At 39.5% G+C, this 20,654-nt stretch overlaps 1 protein-coding gene across 1 annotated transcript in view; it reads right to left on the reverse strand.

Annotated features, from left to right (window-relative positions):
* The window catches only part of sntg2 (syntrophin, gamma 2), a 117,128-nt gene that overhangs the window by 32,053 nt on the left and 64,421 nt on the right, over positions 1-20,654 (reverse strand). The window contains exons 10-14 of the mRNA XM_026151094.2: positions 15,158-15,287; positions 13,391-13,429; positions 12,171-12,287; positions 3,894-3,965; positions 3,411-3,617 (exon numbers count right to left, since the gene is read on the reverse strand). Of these exons, the coding sequence (XP_026006879.2) occupies positions 3,411-3,617; positions 3,894-3,965; positions 12,171-12,287; positions 13,391-13,429; positions 15,158-15,287 (565 nt within the window). The remainder of the gene's footprint in view (positions 1-3,410; positions 3,618-3,893; positions 3,966-12,170; positions 12,288-13,390; positions 13,430-15,157; positions 15,288-20,654) is intronic.

The following is a 20,654-nucleotide window of genomic DNA, read 5'->3' on the forward strand; positions in this document are numbered from 1 at the left end:
TCTGTCAACTAGACAAGTGATTCGCTGGTTTGACAATCATCACAATAGTTTCCAAGGGTAGCTGCATAGGCAGACACCACTGTGATTAATATAAGCAGGCCTGAAATACGAGAGAAACTGCTCGTGTCAGAAAATAAATTCAAGCGTTGCTCCTAGCAAGAATTAAGGAAACATTTATTTATTATTATCAGAAGAAATCACAGTTCAAAAACCTTTAAAGCTTTTTGTCCCAGCTGTCATTTGTTCACCAAGCCCTGCGATGTGTAACGATCATGTAGCTCGTTGGACACAAACTAAAAGACCAACTTTTTCAGACTTTGATGACAACCAGCCTCCATAAGGGATTTCGGTCTATTTGATACCCTAAATCAAGGGAAAGATACGAAACTCAGTGCATGTTTGTCAAACTGAGAGGAGGAATGGGCTGGATGGAACTGTCAGGGGACCAGTTAAGCCCCATTTGCAAGCCAGACAAATTCATCTGAAGCAGGTAAGGCCTCTGGCATTTTTCTGAGCTGTAACCAGAGAATTCAAAAATGTTGTGGCATGTTAAGCCTGGTGTAGCCATACGACTGAATAATGATTCCCTCAGACCCAAATCCAATCTCTAATTTTATTTGCACTATCTGTGCCACGAAAACTCTTAACTGCTCACCGCGTCAAACCCGACACACCAAATCATGTTGGTGAAATTCTATTATTAAAATAACTGTTTGTAAATGTCTTTGTATATTTAAACAGAAACTAAAAAAAAACCAAAACTTACAAATATGACATTTTTGACAGATTTCAAGTAATGGTTATTCATAACAAAACTGGAATTAACAAAGGTTTCCTTAGTCAAAAGAAAAGACGCGCCTGTAATTGCCTGTAATTCACCAGTGGGGAGATAATGTGTTAGATTTTTATATCACAGAAAAGTACTGATTGTTTTACTGATTTAGACGTCTTCCAAATGTTCTCTTCTGCCTGCTCCCTTTAGAGGTTGCCACAGTGGATCATCTGCCTCCATCTCACCCCTATCCCTCCTGTGTCACACCAACCCTCTACCGTGTCCTCCTTCATTACAGCCATGAATCTTCTGTGGTGTACCTGGCAGGCCCATCTTTGGCATCCTTTGTCCAGTATATCCTCTATCCCTCCTCTGCATATGTCCAAACCATCTCAGCCTCTAAACTGCTCGGCCTGACCTGTCCCTCTGATGTACTCATTTCTAATCCAGTCCATTCTGGTCACATCCAATGAAAATCCTAACATCTTCAACTCGGCCTTCTCCTTCTGCTGTTAGACTCACTGCTAGGCTTCTGTCACAAATCATCCCAGAGACTTGTCTCCAACTGCTCCACCCAGCCTGCACTCTCTTCTTGACCTCTCCTGTGCACTGTCTATAGTTTCAGCTGGTTGAATACAGGTATTTAAATTCATCCAACTTTGCATGTTCACCTTTCCACCTGCCTACCTCTCATTCACACACATGTATTCTATTCCTACTCTCACTACAGATTTCATGAGTGTCATCTGTAAAAGTCCACAGAGACCGCTGTCTCGTCTCATCTGTTAACCTGTCCATCACCACTGCAAACAAAAGGGGTTCAGAGAGCTTTTCTCTAGATCTACAAAGGCACAGTGCAACTCTGTCTGATCGTCTCTATTCTTCTCCATCATCAAACATCAAGCAAACATCACAGCTGTAGTGTTCATTCTCAGCATGAAGCCCTAACGCATGTCACCGAGTGTCACTTAACCTAGCTTCAACAACTCTTCATGGCTAATCAGCCTCATCTCTTTCTAGTTACTACAGCTCTGCACATCAACCCTGTTCTTGAAAATTGGTCTCATTCTTCTACTCTTCTGGCAGTTTCTCCAAGATTGTCAAAGGAGCTTGCAAAGAAAAGCGTCTGGACTTCTTTAAGTTGCTTGAAGACGTTTCACCTCTCATCCGAGAAGTTTCTTCAGTTCTAAGGTCAAATGGTGGAGAGTCCCAGATATAAACCTAGTGGGAGTGACCCCCCACAGAGGGACAAATGGACCCCCTGATGATCCTCTAATCACCTGAGCCAAGGTGTGAAACTGGGTGTGGGTCCCAATCCGCCAGAGTTTCGGGTGTGTTCATTGTGAAACCTGGCCCCACCTTATCATGCGAATTCCTGAGGTTAGATGGCCCAGGATGTGAGTGGGCGTTAAGGCGTCTGGGAAGGGATCTCAAAACTGGATTATAGATGGCAGAGAGTTGGTGTCGTAAACCCCCGCCTCTGTTCAAAGATGGTCGCTCGCAGTGGACATAGATGGCTTCTTTCACTCCTCTTTCAAACCATCTGTCCTCTCTGTCCAAAATGTGAACATTGGCATCCTCGAAAGAGTGTCCTTTATCCTTAAGATGCAGATGGACAGCTGAGTCTTGTCCTGTGGAGGTGGCTCTTCTGTGTTGTGCCATGTGCTTGTGAAGTGGCTGTTTGGTCTCTCCAATGTAGAGGTCTGAGCATTCCTCGCTGCACTGTACAGCATACACCACATTGTTAAGTCTGTGTTTTGGCGTTTTGTCTTTCGGGTGAACCAGTTTTTGTCCAAGATTGTGTTAAACACTCGAGTTTAAAAAACACCACATCCTCTCTTCAAGACATCTTCATACCATCACAGGTATGCCACCTGGATAAACACGGCTTTCCACACTTCATTCCTTTACACAGCTACCCTCGCTTCCACCTTACTAATTCTCTGCACTCCACTAACTTAACTCCATCCATTTCTATCTCTGTCTTTAATCATCCTAACCTGCTGCACATCCTTTCCAGCTCATTGTCTCCATCTAACCAATCAACACAGATTTTTCTTCTTCTTTAAGAGGTGTTCAAAAACTCATGTATCAAATATAATATACACAGTTTTAATAAATACAGGAAGTAAATGATGAATGCAAGTCACTTCCTCAAAACAAAAGGTGCAATGACAATAACCATAGCTATATCATATAGGTGTTACAGAAGGATTTAAATGGCTTTCAAATTTTATGTTAACATTTTTGTGCTGTTCTGTTATGTTAAATGGACCAGTGCACGATTGTACAGGAATATTACACACAAATGCAATTGTGCTGTAATGTTCCTATGCAATAATACTGGTATTAAAGGATTATAAAGCTCCATTTTCAGACTGTCATGTTTGCATTTGGAAGAGTACATTTTAGTCATCATCCAAGATTATTGATGCTATTTATCTTCCTTCTGGCTCTAAAGCCCAACGGAAACACAGAGTTGTGCTGTGGTCTTAATTTCCACAAACATTCAATACTTCGCGTTCCTCCTTTGAGTTGAGAAAAAGGTGCTTTATTTTAGAGGCACTCCATTCGAACTAATATTCAAACAGAAAATACCCAAAAAGGGTCCGAGATCATTTTATATGAAAGTACTCACTTGTATTCGCTGCACTTCCAAGAAGACCGCCCTTTGGAAGGACTTCTCCCAGATAGCCAGGTCAGTGGCCAGCTCTACCCTGAAGGTGTGGCTCTGGCCGTGGCCGACCAGAATACTGAAGCACAGAGACTCCGTGTCCTGCTCAGGAGAATGCTCCAGTCCCAAGTAGAGCCTTGCCTGGAGCCAGCAGTCCTCTGCCATCCACAGCTGTAATGCAAGCTTGTAATTACTACATACTGGGGGAAAGGTACGCTGTTATTTCACTTTCTACAGCTGATGTAAGTAGAAGGAATCACTAGTATTTCTCTATATTCGCAGATTAAACAGATGAACCTTCTCTGTGTACATGCCTTGGTTAGACAGCTCCCTGAATCACTATACGACATGCTCAAAGAGGAAAACTGACATCTTTAAAGAGAGCAAAGAGGTGATCAAAATTTGAACAGCCCTGATGCACATCACAGCATCCTTCTCATAACTTACCTTGTGAACCTTGAAAAGAACCTCATAGAGGTTATATGTTGTTTCAGCTTGTCCCCAGTCAGCAGCACTGATCTGAGAAATAAACATCAAGGAGGATGAGATGAAGAGGAAGCGTATACAAACAAGCTTTTTTGCACTTGTTAGCAGCACTTCCTCATCCACATAATAAATGCAAATGAAAGTTAGGCAGGTCACTTTGTTGCTTTCTGTGAAGCCCTGGATGACTGCCAGTGTCAGGGAGCAAAATGGATTGATCCTGCTGCACTCGGCACGGGGAGAACATTTAAATCATGAAAGTAATGCGTAGATTTCAAAGACTACAGCAAAATAAACCAGAGCCTTTAAAAACTAGGACTTCCAGGTTTTGTTTCACAAATAACAACTTTAAATAATCCCTCAGATTTAAATTGGGATTTGTAAAAAATCCAACTGAGAATATTTTTTTATGGCCACAGAAAGAAAAATTTAAAATGAAAGTGACGGCTGAATTTAGTAGACATACAGGCTTACTGCATGTCCAACGCAAGGCTGGGAGCTTTAATTGGGGTGTGCTTAAACTGAGATACAATGTTATCCACAAAGTGCGGTCATTTGATTTTTTTTGCCAAGTGGACACTATAAGCCTGATGATCAGTCATCTGAAAAGGTTACACGTATGCTAATAATATTAAATATCTGTAGTGTAGTTGATGTTTATAATCCTCTTTGGTAAGCAAAAATCCATCCTTTTTTTTCTTTATGCTATTTCAACATTAGCTTTAGAATTACCTGAAGTAAGTATTTTTGATGATTTAATATTTAACATTATTAACTAAATTTCATGACTAGTCTTAGATTTGTACTTTCATTAGGTGTTAGCATCAAGCTAACTGACCAACTCCTAGAAATCAGAGACACATATGCAAGAGTTATGTTAGGAGTTACTGTACAATTGAGTAAATAATCTTATGTAACTTAAGTTTAGCTCCTTGTTTAGTTTGGTTTGGTTTAGTTTCACAACAACAAACAATCAGCATTATCCTAGAAGGAGCTTTTATCATTTAAATTTTAAACATATTTATACGTCTGACTCCAAAGTACAGACTGGATAGAATAGTCATCCTCAAATGACTACTCTGAGGACTATTCTTGATCTTAGGAATTAACACAACTTTTTGCAAAAAATTGAAACTATATATATATATATATATATATATATATATAAAAATTACAATTACACGGGAATAGTCAGTAGAATTGGTTATTTTTTGTTAGGTTTCAGACATCTGTGTGATGAGCATGTTGGTCAGTTGATCATTTAAAAAGCAAAAGTGAGTTGTGATTCTTACAGATATTTAATGTGGAGCTATTGGTTTTAATTGTGGTGTTCTCTTGTTTTTGAGCCTTTTTTTTTCTTTTAATGTAGTACGTCTTTTTTGTATGAAATTTTTTTTTTTTATTAAATTTCGTCACACTCCAGGAAGAGTAGGTACTGCTATTGCAGGAGCTAACGGGGATCTTAATAAACTAAACTACTGAATTCATGAAAATGTCTGCTGCATCTTCTGCAACATTCAGTTTGCTTGTGCATAAAGAAAATCCTTAATTTGTTGATTGATTTTGTTTAGGTATTTAAAATAATTTTCCAGTGTGATAGCATCTAATAAGATCAAAGAAAGATCCATTATGTCCCAGGTAAACAAAATTAGTTGTGAAACTGTTCTAAAATGGGCAGCACGGCAGCACGGTGGTTAGCACTGTTGCCACACAGCAAGAAGGTCCTGAGTTCAATTCCACCATCAGGCCAGGGTCTTTCTGTGTGGAGTTTGCATGTTCTCCCCGTGTCTGCGTGGGTTCCCTCCGGGTACTCCGGCTTCCTCCCACCGTCCAAAGACATGCAGTTTGTGGGGATAGGTTAATTGGATAATCCAAATTGCCACTAGGTGTGAATCTGTGAGTGAATGTGAGTATGAATGGTTGTCTGTCCTTGTGTGTTGGCCTTGCGACAGACTGGCGACCTGTCCAGGGTGTACCCCGCCTCTCGCCCTATGACAGCTGGGATTGGCTCCAGCACCCCCCGCGACCCTGAAAAGGATAATGGACTGTTCTAAAATCGTTCCTCAGTGTATTTCCACTTATTTAATCACAATGAACAATGTCTACTGCCTCTTTGTCTTCTTTACGATAGGTTGTGTTGTACTGGTCCTATAAATAACAAAACAACAAAACATCCCATACAAAATCAGCTTTGCATGAAAAATCTAAATGACTGAATAACACGTAGCGACAGCCGTAAACATCCCTAAAGACTCCTTACTGTTCGCGCCAGGCGTCATGTCATGGACGTGGTGGTGAAATGACAGTCGTGGTGCAAAATCACACACTGTTGGTTTGGGTATATTCATTCGGCCATGTTTTATCCCATATGCGGAAAATTTTGGATTTAAAATAATAAAAATAAGGCCTTTTTTTGGTTTCCAACAGCTAACATTGTTGAAGTACTAAAGTAAATTTTCTCTTACTCTGCTGAGCTGTTACTGTTGACTTCTTTTTGACACATGATAATTGATACTAATAAAAACATACTGCTGAATATTCAAGGCCTCTCGGCCTCTGGGATATTGGCTACTACCATTTTTCAACACAAGCTAGAGGGACACGTCTGGCATTTCACAGCCCACCAGCTGCATAATGTCTTTAGCTCAAGGAACCATAACTTCAGTGACTTCACAATACATCCATTAGTATTGTTCATTAAAAGTACAGCTGCTCACTTCTTTTGCTCTCATCCTGTAAACATGATTTGTTGGTCCTATGACTGGCCTATATCTTAACCAAAAAAACCCTTTTCATTTTTGTAACTGATCTGCGTTGTGTGTAGTGTACTGCAGTTCTCGCCTGCTCCCAGCCTGTAGCTTTTTCTCTTTATTTAAAAACTACGAAAAGCTACAAAAAGGTTTGGGGTTTTTTCTTCCTAAGCTCACCTTCAAAAACACCATTTCTGTGTCACAAATTTTTTTTTTTAGCCTCTGGCATACTCTTTGTAAAAGACTGTCCTGCAGCACTTTAAAGAACAGTTTAAAAATTATACTGGCCAAAATATTATCAGCACTGACAGGTGAAGTTAATAATGCTAATGATCTCATTACATTATAACCTTCTCCTGGTAAACTTTAGGTTCTGCCATTTAATGGACATCAAATCTTCTAAAGACCAAGCAAAATCCCCCACGCTAAGAGTACGACCCAGCTGCAGAACCCGCAAACCAATATCCTAGAACTTCACAGGACACCCCCATAGGTCCTTTGTCCATGCCCTACCAGGTTAAATCTGTTTTCTTGGGAATGGGGGGGTTGTGCCAGATTAAGTTTTAATGTTGTAGCTTATGTATGTGGTTGAGTATACCAGACCAGAGGCCTCTCACCCAGTGTTACTAAAAATCTCTGATGGTTATGATTCTTTTTCCTGTAGTGATGTCTCAAGCACAATGATGGTATCAGCAAGTGTAGTTTAAACAAGGCCAGGCTCTTGTTCCTGCCATTTCAACAAACAGCTGGGGTGACCATCACTAATGTTAACACAAAGCATCAGTGTGCAGAGGGAATTGTAAAAATGCACTGTTCAGACAGCCGTGTAACCTGACACAGAAACAGAGCCAGTCTGGAGACTCGAGCAGAGGATGGAAGTCAAAAGGAATGCAACAGTGTGCCTACGTGAGTTGCAGAAAGCATCTGCATAGATGATGAAATGCTTAATTTCTTGCACATATGCAAATGGACAGTGGGATGTCAAGTAGCAAGGGCAAGGTTAGCAGAGTTCTTTAAGATATTCAGTACATGGAAATGCTGTCAGTGTGCTAATGAGTACAGAGAGGCAGCAATACTGGCTGTTGAGCTATGTAATATCCACATATATACAATGCTTTTGTCATCTTACTGACCCCTCAGAGAACTTTAAGCATACATTCATATAGCACTTTTATTCTATACATTTCACTCCATCAACCTCACATATGTAGCCAATTTAGAGTCACCAAATAACCTTACATGCATGTCTTCAGCGTGTGGGAGGAAGAAGCTTCTCATCTCATGGTCAGGTAATGGTCTCTCAGACCTACTTGTTGATTTAGCTGTAAATATGAAAAGTGTCTCATACAGCTGAGTACCAGTTGGCGGGAAAAGGGGAATAAAAGGAAGCTAGCAGGACTCATACTGTCCATACAGCTGGCCACTGAAGAAGGCTGCATATCAGAAGAAAGGCAACTGATATGAGTGTTCCTGCAAAATTACTGAAGTGAAATGCTGTTAGGTAGTTATTAATCCAGATGAGTGGACTGGTACTTCTTTAGCACTTTTCCTAGTTTAACAGTACTTTTTACTACAAGCCTCATTCACCCAGTCACGACTCTGATAGATCCAGGACCTTACTCAAGGATACTTTGACATGCAGAATGGAGGAATCCTCATCTACCCTGATCCGCTCTAGCTTCTGACCCACCTTATCTATAGTTAAATTAAATAATCTTTCAATGATCAATACACAGCCTCCCGAGAGAGAGAACACATCTCCACTGAAATGACCTCTCAGTACAGTTCAGTGAGCTATATTACATCTAAACATAAGAAGCCCCTTACAATTCCAAAAATTGCATTTTGTTGACATAAGAGAATTTTTGTCCTTACTGAAACTTGCCTAACCAGGTCAATCATGTGGACATAAATTTGGATTACTACATGTCTTTGGCATTGACAGGAAAACAACAAGGTGCAGTATGACTGTGTCAAAGGCTCTACACAGAGGCTTGCCTTGTTAATGTTGCTTCGCTACCAGACTACTGAATATATTGTTATTGACTCCCCTGGAGGTAGTGCACATTTTACTGTTACTGGAGTTCATCATCTCCCTGCTGCAAGCAGTTCAGCCCTGTCAGAGACTGCCGAAGTATTGCCATTACATGTTAGTTCTGAGGAAGTTATTGAGTGTGACTTGAATTTAGATTTGCTCTCTAAACGTTCTGCTACATTACAACAACATTACAAGAGATTATTATATAATAATTGATTTGTAGCCTTACATGTCCAAATAAATGCATTCCTTTTAGATCAACCATGATAGATCATATTTGAACAAATAACCCACTTAAATAACCCACTGGTGCAATTTCTTCTGGATACATCAGCTACCAGTGCCCAACTACATGTGACAGAAAAATGTTTGACCTTCAGACTAACAACCTGCTACATTTTATAAATAAACTGAATTTTAAATATCTTAATGAAAAGATTTATTTTTTTAAGGAACAGCAGCACTCTGACCTCAATTAAATTGAAAACGTTTCCAATCATGACCTACCTTTCATCACGTCACAAATTTTAATATGTACTTAATCATGCCGCCTTAAAATTTTCAGAATATATCTGTGTATAATCCTTGGTTCTCCTCCACAACGCTCTCATTGCAGAACAGACTGATTTTGAATATCTAACAATCTTCTATCTGCAAAGTTTCAGCTACTAAGAAAAAACTGTCTTGTACTTATTAGAAAAGCTAAATCTGATTTCCATTCTTTCAATTATCATTTAATTTTATTCGAAGATATTTTAAAACAATAAAATCTTTAATTCTATATGTTCTAATGTTTTCTTCTTTTTTTGGATTGATAAGCGGATATAAGATATGTCGTAAAGTTGTCAGTTTAAACTGGACCTCTCCCTGTTTTGCCTCTGTGCTGGGCTAACTGCTCTTCTTATAGCTCATTTTTAAGTTAATTGCAGTAGGTAAGCGTATATAAAGACTAATAACCATCTTAAAGGTTCTTTGTTTTATTCTGTGGATTTCTCAAAAGCATTTAATTCAGTATCGTGACACTCTACTAGAAAAGCTTTGCTCAGTCAGTGCAGATTAACAGGCCATGTTTAATTTGTACTCCAAAGACTTCAGCCCAGATGTCCTTGTAGTTTGCACAGGTGTTCAGCAGGGAATCCAGTCTTGGACCTTTTTTATTCACCATAAAATTTATCTCTGGCACCAAAAACTAAAGTTAACACAGATGGTGCTACTTTTATATGCGACTACCTCTTTCCTTAACATCTTCTTTGCAAATCTACAGCCTGCTTTTGATACATTTCACACATCTCTAATTAAACTAAACTCCAAACTAAAATAAAACCTGGTGCATTCTATTAATAAAGTCACCAGAGAATCTTCAGCCCACCATTCATATCCAAATTTCTTCATGGCTGTAACATTTAAACTGTTAATATATATTATTAGGAGCCCAGCTGAATGCTATACTCATTTTTAAATATTAATGTGGAACACCCACCAAGGAAAAACGGTCTAAAACTGGTTTTTGAGAACACACTTTTACGAGATGTAAGATATTTGAGGAATCTACAGTTTTATCTGCTCTTGAATATAATTATTTTTCTATATTTGCTTTGCTATTCAGCTTGAAGCTGCTCCACCTGCTTTTATCATAACTGTTTTCTCACTCACCACTGCATTTTACATGTGGAATGGTCCTCACCAATCATAAAAGAGCAGCACTCAACATGCATGAGATGTTTTTTTTGGGGGGGGGTTTTGCACTTTTGGGTAACACGCATGCTGTTTTCTCAGGAATGGTAAATGGCCTGTATTTATATAGCGCTTTACTAGTCCCTAAGGACCCCAAAGCGCTTTACATATCCAGTCATCCACCCATTCACGCACACATTCACACACTGGTGATGGCAAGCTACATTGTAGCCACAGCCACCCTGGGGCGCACTGACAGAGGCGAGGCTGCCGGACACTGGCGCCACCGGGCCCTCTGACCACCACCAGTAGGCAACGGGTGAAGTGTCTTGCCCAAGGACACAACAACCGAGACTGTCCAAGCCGGGGCTCGAACCGGCAACCTTCCGATTACAAGGCGAACTCCCAACTCTCGAGCCACGATCGCCCGTTGAAGTGTAAGATGGCTTCACAAGATTAGATACGAGATACGAGATTAGATACGAGATCTGCTTTTGCAGATCTTGGTGATGGGGGTCGCCCTCTTGTAAGACCCTTCATATTATTTTGGTCTGCTGGGTTTGAAATGTTATCCAGTATTTGTAATAAGTAGATGTGAGCAGACCTAAGGCTTGCAATATCTGGAGTTCCTTTCGGGACGTTTGCACTTACAGGTGCCTGCCTGGCACACTTCAAGCCTGGAAAAACTTTAATTTGCTGCAACTTGTTCAAGCAAGAGAATTTTCTTTATGACTTAAAACAAGCTTTTTACAAAAATTTTTCCCCCCTCTTACAGTATTTTTTCTCTTTCACAATAATGAGCAATTTGAAATGAAAATATTTATGAAGAAATGCTGCACTGTATTTGTTCACCTACAGCCACTGTCGTCAATAGTCATTATTATTATTTCGTGCCTCCTCATAAAATGGTCAGGAAACGCTTGGATTCTGTTCTCAAACTGCAGCTAAGAAGAGATCAAAAGTCTCTGACAATCTGAATTTAAACAGAGCAAATACATGCACACCAAAGTTTGCTACACTAACGAACCATCAAAGAGAACATTAGCTTCTCCTGTGTACAGTTGTGTAAAGGGTAACAAAGACACAGTCCAGCAGGAAGGCCAAGAAAACTTAACTCACAATTAATGTGCACACACTACCTCGGGAGAAAAACCACTGAATAACTGTGATTAACCAGAAACACTTTCTAAATTATATAAGGAGGACAAAAGACACTTTAGTGTCCAGTGGTTTTTATACCAACGAGTGAACAGAACTTCTGGTACAGAGAAGGACAGAATAAAAGCTCGTATGCTCCATTCTGTACCTCCGATATAAACTACTAGAGGAATTGCACTATAAACAATATAATGGCCAACTGTCATTTCTGTTATTCTGATATTACATGTTTATTATAAAAAAAAAAGATTCTGTAAGTATCAACATTACACGATGACACAGAGGTCTCACAACAATATTAAACACAAAATGTGGGCAAATTGTTTTCTTATGTTTCAAAACTTCAGGCTTTTCATCTACTGAGAACATGAGGACCGAGAGTTCTTATTTTTTAATCTGTTGCCTTTGCTAATTACATGTATCCAGTACCACACCAAACATATGCACCATACCACAACCCCTCCTTTCTAAAAGCCAGCTGTAGAAATGTATTTTGTTTATGATTCACTTTAGAAGAAATGATTTATAAACCTGCCCAACTCTAGTCAGGTTTCTGACCCACCACAGAAATGTACCAATTTCCTCTCCATATTGAATAGGAAAATTGAAAAAACTAATTACCGGCGGACTTTTGAAGATATAAAAATATGGTCCTCGGAGTGCCAGGAACTCAAATGTTGAAGATCGACCGGGAGCGCTACCCTCGGGGCATTCGCATGCCCAGCCCATGTGAACAATCTGCAGAGATTCAGAAGGATACATTTTCATTATTTGATTTGAAATAAATAAATGGATAATACACAAAAAGACACACACAATGAAAAATATGTTCTTACTACGAAAATGGAAAAGAATGGTCTACAGTGCACTGACAAAGTAAGTGAATGGGGGGGGGGGGACCCAATGACGCAGCTCAGAAAACATCCATTTAAAACGTTACTTTTCAATACAGTTCTGCAGTCTCAGCTGCACTGCAACAATTTCCTTTTATCTACTCCAGATTGACTTGGAAGTCTCATCTAAGCAGAGGAAAGCAGAGAAAATCCCAAGCACTGCTTATCAGCTACACTCCCGTATCCTGTGGTTAACAACGTCCAGTGATTTCTAAGTTCGGGCCTTGACTGTTTGCTGGCAATACGTTCTATCTAAAGCATCCTGCAGTAAAGTTTTGAGTGAGCAAGTTCTACTTTTTTTTTCCCCTGACAAATTGAATTGAATTTTCATATTGCCCTGATGATTTTGCACAGAGCTGCAGTCGTATGCAGACGATGCCATTTTAAACACATTTATAACATTTCTCACAAAAAACTTAAATAGACATGTGTATAAAGTTACTGCCAACATGGGATACATTGGTATACTCCTAGGAATGTGCTCAATTGAAAACTTGACAACAATAAAAAAAAAAAAAGGCCACGACAATAACTAGAAACGCTGTTATGGCCGTTCAAAAGGAGCTTTGGACGAGTGTTAAGTGAGATGAATGTAATGGCTAGAAGTGCCGTTTCTAAAACATTACAGTCTGCAGTTGAGACCTCTGCTTTAGAGACTAAAATAGATATTCACACCCAGAATATGGTCAGTGGAAAATATTTGAGTTAACTTCAACAGGCCATTTCACACATGTCAGGTTTCTGCTCATAGAGCAGGGATACACATTGATAGTGTCGTCCAAGCAGTTGGACGGCATTTTCAGTTTGATTTTCGCCTCTTTTGTGGTCTGAAGGTGTGCTGTCAGAAGGAATTTAATTGGCCTGTTGGTCTTCTGGCAATTAAGCACCTGTTCTCAAAAAGATACAAAAATGATGTGTTTGTGTCAAGTTAGGCAAATAATGACATACTTGATCATCTGAAGAGCAGTACTTGTTGATGATCTTTATCTATTAAAAGAAACAGAAATTAAACAGATATACAGTTAGAAAACATATTTACATTTCAGATTACATAAAAACATTCTGAACCCTTAATAGCTTTGAATCAAAGAGTTAAAAAGCTTTTGTGCATTTTTACAAACTCTAACCAGTTTTAAATGTCTATTTACATTCTGCGTGTCAAGAGAAGCTAAGGTCTAACCACTTAAATGCTACAGAACTTATTATAAATAAACAAATCAGCTTGTTTGTTAAAACCACAGGTTAAGTGACTCATTTAGTCTTTTAATATAAATGTTATTGTGACACATATGGCCATCGTAAACACTGTTAAAGTCCATGTAGCCCCATTGAACTACATGAAGGCAGTAGCCTTCTCTAGCAGGGCAGTGAACACCACCACACCACACAAACTGCTCAGGAAAGCAAAAAAAACCAAATGTAAATTAAGTAGCAAATATAAATGTATTATAAAGTATTAATGAGGTAATAAAAACATCTGAAGTTGGCAGCACTGCCTGGGAAACATGCTTTCCTGCAAATGAATCTAATAAATTCATGGACACAATAAATGAAATCAGTGAAATAAAGGAAAATGAAAAAACGCCTCTCTGGAGTGACATGTTGGCTCCCCACCAATCCACAAAATAGCAGACCCATTTTAAAGTCATTGGATGACAGTGCATGTCAATTAAAGCCCACCTTCAGAAAATATAGGTCCAGAAAAAGAGAAGCATTTTCCAAATGTGCCACAGAGGTTATCACTCAGCAGGAAAAATGCTGCAAACCAGAGCAAAGCATTTTCACACTGAAAGCACACCTGGTGTGTCAGCATATCACAATCAGCATGGGGCTCGCGACTTGCTTGTTCCACCTGAGCTACATTCGAAAAGTTCACCGTCACCTGAAATCTTCATATTATTAGATATCAGCAAGCTGCTGCCCAAATATTTATATTTTTTTCTCTATTTCCTCTAAAAGAACATCAAAGAGCATCATATAGTCTTCCACCATGTCTGCGACGGACCCCAAGAGTGTTAAAGAGTCTATTTAAAGGTTGTAGGTCATTAAAACAAAAGTTCCGCTCTCTCCCAAGGTGGCAACACAATTACATCCTGATTGGCCATTTAGCAATCACGCTGCACGTCCGTAATTAGGTGAATGCAGGCATGAATTAATCACACTTTTTAAAAAAGGCAGCTGTGCCATCGATGAGCACGGGCTTACAGTAAGTCTTCATCCTCACCAAAAACTATTCGCATCATCAGCGTGATAATCAAAGTGAAATAGGAGGAAATGAGAGCGAGCAGAGCACGCGCCGAATGACTACTTAGCAGCCATTAATTAGGTATCGAAGAGCATCTTTTTTTTTTTTTTTTTTTTTTTGTCAGTAGAGGGGGAGAGGTGCCACTGTGAGTCAATGAGTGCTTGCCAGGAAGGGTCTATTAAAACTACTTTAATGTGTGATGGGGGGAACAACTGTGGGCAAAACAGTTTCAAGGGTTCTTTTATTACTGAGCAGATCAAAAGTGGAAAATAATTCACAACCTGAATTTTGTCAAGTTTTGTGATTCCTTCCTTCCTCCCGTTGTGAAACTATTAATGTGCATGTGTAAATCATTCATTTTAAACTTTATGGAAACACGAGAGCATTCGAATCACTCTTTTCACCTTCATTTTTAGTACACACTCAGAGGAAGATCCAACCAAGCCTCTAATGTTTAGAAATGCACTTACATTCTCCTGCGTCAAGTCATTGATATTTGTGGATATTGCTTGGAGCCAGTCTGTGCTTTCTGCTGCAGTGCAAAATTGAAGAATATTGGTGCTGGCTCCATCCAAGGCAAAAACTTCAAAACAGTTGAACCTGGTAGAGTAAAGACAGAGACGAGAGGATCAATGCTGATACTGAACAAGTGAAGCTTGAGTCGTCAAACTGTGAATTTATAGTCTGTAAGCCTTAATAGATGCATTATTACATGTAGTGGAGGGTTATCATCTGATGGCTCCTATGTAAAAACGCCCAACTTTAATAAAATGTTGATGACTGTAATGTTCAGGTTAAAGCTTCAAAACCAATGAGTGACGCAAGCAGCAGCTATCTTTTTATGGACATGTTTAAAGAAACTGCTACTAGCTGCTACAATATGAAAAGGTGAGAGGTCCGCTAAGAGAAAGCTGCCCAGAGGACAAACAACCTTCTGGAGATGGGCACAAAGTACCAATCTGGCTCTGTCCATAGGTAAAATTCAAACACCAGGACCATCACCCATTTTCATTGTAAACTTTGCTAAAACGGACTTCTTTTTTAAAATACTTTTTTCCTCATTTTGTTAGAAATTTTATTCCCAGCTATTTCTTAGCTAGGAGTGGTAACTTTGTGCCATTTTCCCATTGCTTCTGCCAAATCAGTCAAGCTAGCTGTAGATTCATATTTATGTGCTTTATTCACAGCAGCCCTTACGAGATAAGAGTGTTGACAGTAATAATAGTCATAATACTAATCATAATTATTATTATTATTAGGGCTCAGGTTTTCTGTCAAATGACCGCTGTGGAATTGGTCTACTGGACAGATTACCAGCTACCCAACCCAAATATACTCCAGAGGATGAAGAGAGCACCCGGCATGACGGCCAACCAGCTAATAGATGTGAAAATGTAACATACTGCAGTTAAGGTTGAGAAAGCCACCAATCACAAACCATTTACAGAGTAAAGTGAGAATATTAACAGTAAAAATTTGCTTCACGTGTCCCTTCATTTCCTTTCCTTTATTTAGGCCTGTATTTAAAACCTCTTTTGTTACTTTGGAGTGGTTTGCAGTCAAGGGCATTCTTTTACAAATACAATTAAGTTTCTCTGTTGATGGGGTTCTGATGAGGTCATCTGAGGCGAATCACGCTCATCAGCAGAATGCAAAGCTTTGACACTTAATTTCAGTGCATTCGTACGATGCTGATACTTTTAGCTTCGGAGATGGTTGCCATGGAAAAACGGTTATATGAGATGGTTAAGCAATTTTAGGCACTGCAGTGGAGAATCTACAACATTAGAAAGAAGGGGAAAAAAACCTGAATTTTTGAGAAGTGTTGAGCAGCAGCAGTATGATGCTGTTAAGGTACGTGAGATGAAGGCTGATAAACACAGAAACAATAAAATGCTTCCAACGCACAGTGTGAAGAGGGAAATCTTCTTAGGCAGCTCCTAAACCAAACACTCCATCCTCACGCACAGACAGAGCAGCTACTCGAGGTTAGATTATACAAAGTCAGCATTCCTAACAAATCCTCTGAGCATGACTGTTATACTGTATCTGCAACAGGCTTGTTAAAATCGTATGTTCCGCTGCCTGTGTACTGACCCAGTGACTCTCCAGGGGTGATTTTGGCTGGACTGGAATGTCGGTTTTTTTGATTTAACAAGGGTGCAAATTCTTTCTGTCCCAGTGCCTGACCCAAATTTGCCTTGTGTTGTGGTTTGTGTAACTGTGAAGCATCACTAATGGATATTCAGAAAGTCTTTGTTTTTCGAGCAAGCATTGCCAAATGCATCTAGTTGCATTTCAGTGAGTACTGCATGGATAAATGAGCAGCTGATGAGCTCACCTTAAAAATAAATAAATAAAACAGTATATCAATTAGATCTCTTTCAAATGACGTAAAACTTTAGAGGCCATGCAGCACAAGGGCAGATACGAGAGAGAAAAGGCAGTGAATGAGGAGTTGAAAATGCAGAGCTTAATCAAAGGAACGGACAGCTGGCGGCTCAATGTAGGGAGAACAGCGCTGTCAGGAGGAGCTGCTAAAGCCCTTCCACCTTCACTGAGCAGAACAAAAAAATCCTTGCTGAGAGATGGGATCTAGGGAGAGTGCGTTTTTTCATACATCTGCGCCATTCCCAGCGGCACAAATTATTGTGTCTTGCCTGCTGACTAGGCAGTAATAAATCCGCTGAGACAGAGCATGGACATATCACCCAGTCAACACGCAGGATAACACACGAAGAATATACAGGAAGAAGCTGTTTTTGGGGGAATCAAGCCATTAGTTTCAATATAGTACAAGTGGCAGAGAGAGGGGAAATGTGCCATGGCTACTGATTAGTGAAGCAGGGAAATGAGCAGGCTTTGGGGCATTTCATTCTCGGCATAATGAATGAGAGAAACTTGTTTGCTTTTGATTTCTTACCAAGAAATGCATAGATGTGAGTGCAACTTTGAATCCATGACACTGATCAAACACCCAGCTTGAATCATTAAAGTGCAATATAATATTCCTTTAATTAAAGTTGTGATTTTCACGAAATTAAACCCCCCATTTTTGTCCCAGTTTAATTCCCACAACTACCAGTCAATATGTTTAGTGGTCATTTGGCTACATAGTCATTTTCTTGGTAGCGTGCAGGCATGAAATCCATGGCAATTTTATCTAATTAACAGTAGCCTTACTTTTCGCTGGTGTGCCCCTATATTAAAAGTGTAAATTGCACAAACGGTGAGCATATAACAGAGTTGAAAGTATACTGGGAACACATTCATCTCTTTGGAATTGAGCTTGAGCTACGGTGCTTAAAAATATATGAAAATTTTAACTTGGTGCATGTATTTTCTGCTGGATTTACTTTCACTGAACAACTGGAGCCCATCCATTTGTTTAATAGTAGTTTTGCAATATGTTTAGTCTACTAATGTTGGTGATGTGATAAAGACAAGGTTATGTACTCAGTGTCAGGCGTGTGCATTACAGTGTTGCATGGGTAAGACGGTGGTCTAGTGCAGCAGTCCCCAACCCCCGGGCCTCAGACCGGTACCGGTCCGTGAGTCGTTTGGTACCGGGCCGCGAGAGTTGAGGCTCGGGTGTGAAATGTATGGTTTTCAGGGTTTTTATCGGTTTTCAGCGTTATTTTGTTATCGTTTTTATCGTTAACTTGGTCTTTTCACGTGTGTTATGAATAAGTCTTCTTTTTTTCGGTACCAGTACTAGTTTTATTTTGTTGTATTTATCCGCGACACCTTAAAGGCCGGTCTGTGAAAATTTTGTCAGGCATAAACCGGTCCGTGGCGCAAAAAAGGTTGGGGACCGCTGGTCTAGTGCATCCTTTTTATTATGAACTTCTGAACCTTGGAGATATTTTGGGTATTCAGTAGTGATATCTTTTATTTCCAATGTGCAAAAAGACGCCGTCCCAGCGTGGTTGCTGGAAATCCCTCTCACAGAAATGATCATTAAGCTTCAGTTCACCTGAGTGACCTTTCATTCCCCTTTGGAAACTACTAAGAAGAATCTTAGCCAAAAAGTTTAATGCCAAACAGTGAGCAGTTGCGCCTCCACCACGAGGTCTTGCTTTCCCCGTACAGACACACGATTGCCTGTTTCTGCATTGATTAGCAAGTAGCAGTGAGCACCAGCACCCATGAGTGCACTGTTTGCACAAGCTCGTGCTGTTCTTATGGTTGTCTGCTGCGCAACACCAGGAAGCTGTGCCAGATAATCTTGCATTAACTTTCTATCTGACTGACTCTTTTATATGTAAGTGTAAGGGAAACAACTGTAGCTGTAATTACCTGTACTTTTGCCTTGTCAAATGGTGCTGTGTCATCAGGATCTTAAACAATTCTCTACACACAAACTACACATCTTTGCATCAGTGTCACTCAATTGCACCTGTATTTAGCTTCTGAGCCCCTAAAGTAGGTTTGCACACTGCTTGGCATCTTTTCTTTGGAAAATAAACACTTCTTATGTCATGTAAGGAATTAAAAGGGACAATTCATGCAAATTTTCTAAATGATATCATAAAACACTGTAATATTTGTTACTGCCTTTATTTCTGTTATGTTTCTGAGTACCTTCTCAAAAACTGTTTGCAAACCTATTAAGTGCACTTACTCACACTGGCCAAGGATGAAACTTTGATGCGTAACACTTTGAGTACATAATTGCTTGCTTTTAGAATTGTTTAAAAAGCCCAGCTGTTAACACAAGTGTGGCTGACAAAGCCCTGCTAATCTGCAAGGTCTCCTCCCTTTCAAATGTATCCATTTTGATAGCTTAAACAAAAGGCTGATAATACGCCATTACGTCACGATGAGGGACATCTCTGACACCTCGGTATTACTGAAAAAATGTTTTCAAAAAGAAAGAAACAAGGCTTGCTCTTCTTTGCTCTTAACATTTTGTTAAGAGTAGAATTAAATTTAGCATTTGAGAGTAAAACTTTGAAAAAGTATCTGGCATACCAACTGGAAGCATACAGCATGTACTAACAAGGACCACTAGAGCATTGTTTAAACTTTCAGATACAAATCGACCGCAGTGTGCAGAGTCCACATCAACTTTAAATGAGACCATGAGTCAACACCTTTCCATCAACACTAATGGAAAATCCTCCAAGTGGGAATGAGATATTAGAAAAGCTTTATAGAAATCATCTCAGGACCTACTCTTGCATTACAGGATATATGCATGTAACAAAGTAAAAATATAATAAGGATAATATTAAATATGCTATCCCCATCCAGGTCTGTGTGAGCCAAACTGAAAAATGAGTGCTGCACCTTATTATTCATTTAATCAAATCAAATGTTAATTTTCTGATAATTAATTCAGCTTTTAATTTGGGGATTTGGATATTTGTTTTTTTAAGGCTTGGACACCTGACATTTCTCTCGCTTACAGCAGTGATTACCACGCTTCACTGTTGTGAATTTGGCAGCTTTTTCGCTGTTTTTATTGACTCCTCATACACCTAGCAAAAAAAAAGCCTAACAAAAAACCCCAAAACAAAAAGAAAAACCGAATGGACAGAACTGCTTTGATTGGAAGTCTTGCTCTTCTGCAAGAACTCATGTTAGCAAGTGCAGAACACCTCTCTCTGTACACAGTGTACTGTAGCTGTTGGTTACAAGATGTCCTTTGAGCAATGATTGGCTCCAACACATTATGCTCGTAGTTACACAACTTTTAGTTAAGCACAGAACAACCTTGTTTGGATGACCTGCACTTCATTCTGCACAGTGAAACTTGTGCAGCTAAATTAAAAATAAAATACATTTATGAGTGGTAGAGGGCTCAGAGAGTCAGAAATAAGAGGTAGCTGAGATCTGGACAAAGCATTCTTAATCTCATTGAAAGGTTTTTACTGATGTTTGACAGTTTACTTTTGGGCAAAGTTTATTCTGATTTCTGACGTCAGTAAAACTCAAAAACTGGTTATCAGAGCGACTTACCAA

The sequence above is a fragment of the Astatotilapia calliptera genome, chromosome 19 (genome assembly GCF_964374335.1).
Source record: "Astatotilapia calliptera chromosome 19, fAstCal68.1, whole genome shotgun sequence".
Lineage (NCBI taxonomy): Eukaryota > Metazoa > Chordata > Actinopteri > Cichliformes > Cichlidae > Astatotilapia > Astatotilapia calliptera.